The 1,352-nt window shown below is 51.1% G+C and overlaps 1 protein-coding gene across 1 annotated transcript in view; it reads right to left on the bottom strand.

Annotated features, from left to right (window-relative positions):
* Eif4g1 (eukaryotic translation initiation factor 4 gamma 1) overlaps nt 1–1,352 on the bottom strand; it is a 20,060-nt gene that overhangs the window by 10,571 nt on the left and 8,137 nt on the right. The window contains exons 11-15 of the mRNA XM_029544750.1: nt 1,160–1,346; nt 923–1,056; nt 681–839; nt 334–519; nt 4–198 (exon numbers count right to left, since the gene is read on the bottom strand). Coding sequence (XP_029400610.1) covers nt 4–198; nt 334–519; nt 681–839; nt 923–1,056; nt 1,160–1,346 — 861 coding nt within the window. The remainder of the gene's footprint in view (nt 1–3; nt 199–333; nt 520–680; nt 840–922; nt 1,057–1,159; nt 1,347–1,352) is intronic.

Genomic DNA, 1,352 nt, shown 5'->3' with positions numbered 1-1,352 from the left:
CGCCATGAGGCAGCGGCACATGTTGGCATAAGCCACAGAGAAGTTGGGCTCTGAAATGGCTTTCTCAAAGATGAGGTCAATAACTCCTTTGAGGCGTTCCTCCGTGTCAATGGCCAGCTGTNTCACCTGCTTCATCAGCTGCTGAAACATCTGGGGTGTCAGCTTATTCAGGATAGAGCGTACCCTGCGGAACAGGTCCTGTGGAGAAGAGAGGATGGAGTTTACAGGATCTAGTGGAGTATTCAAGACAAACAGGCTGCTGGGACAGGGCAAAATGGCAGGGACTGAGCCCAGACAGTGTAGTAAAGACAGTGAGGTAAGACTTGCTAGTACCTGGGTCTTGCTTCCATCAGCATCCTCTTCCCCTCGATCCTTATCAGCTGCTGTCCNTTTGCTACTGGGTTTCCAAGCCTTCTCCGCTTTGTTTAGTTTTATGTCTTCAGTNATTATCACTGAGGAAATGATCTTGCGAGTTTCCTTTCGTGGGCCCTGCTGAGAGCGCCTGGGTCCCAGGCCAGCCTGCTAGACAAGGGATGAAGACAACTTAAGACAGAGAACAGCAAATACAGTATGTGACCCCATTTCGACACAGCTCTGAGACAGACTTCTCCCCAAAGGATGACACATTTAAGATTATACCCCATTCATTAACCATCTGCCCCTCAGCCAGCCCCACTCACCGGCCCTCGGGGCAGCTCCCCACCTGGCCCACCCCTTGGGGGCCCACGGTTGCTGAGGGCTGGTCGGCCAAGGTTGGCAAAAGACGGAGTGAAATCTGGGCCACAGTTTATGCCAGGTAGTCTGGAGGGATCCAGTTGCCGAAGTGGTGTTTTATTGGCCTGCAAAGAAGATTGGTGTCTTAGAAACAGGTTAGGATGGCTGTCTTCTTTGTCGACCTCAGGCACTTCCCAATCAAACCAACCTTGTCCAGCACCACATCAGTGATATGGGGCAATCCTTCTGGCTTCTGCATGCTGGCAAAGATAAACTGAAAGCCCAGCAGGAATTCCCTGTCATAACGCTTCTTCTCTTCAAGGTTTAGAGGCTTCCACTGATCTGCAAGACAGGATGCATCAGTCACACTCCTGTGTCCTGCAAGAGGACACCCATTTCTCAGGGAGGTAGGTACGTATTTCTCAACCACTCTTCTTAAACACACCTGACTTGTACTCATACTTCTGCTCCCCAGGCTGGATGTTCTCAGCATTGTGAATTTTGTCTTCCTTAGAGTCCCAGGTTTCTTCTGCTTCCTCAGGCTGTGTGGGCATAATGCTGCCCTCAGACTCTGGGCTTGGGTTGCTGCCAGCAGGAGGCTGATTCTCTACCTCTGGAACTGCTGGGTTCACCTTCAA

This window comes from Mus pahari, chromosome 12 (genome assembly GCF_900095145.1).
Source record: "Mus pahari chromosome 12, PAHARI_EIJ_v1.1, whole genome shotgun sequence".
In the NCBI taxonomy this organism is placed as follows: Eukaryota; Metazoa; Chordata; class Mammalia; order Rodentia; family Muridae; genus Mus; species Mus pahari.
Note: the sequence above shows the minus strand (reverse complement) of the source record. Positions and strands in the feature narration are given on the sequence as shown.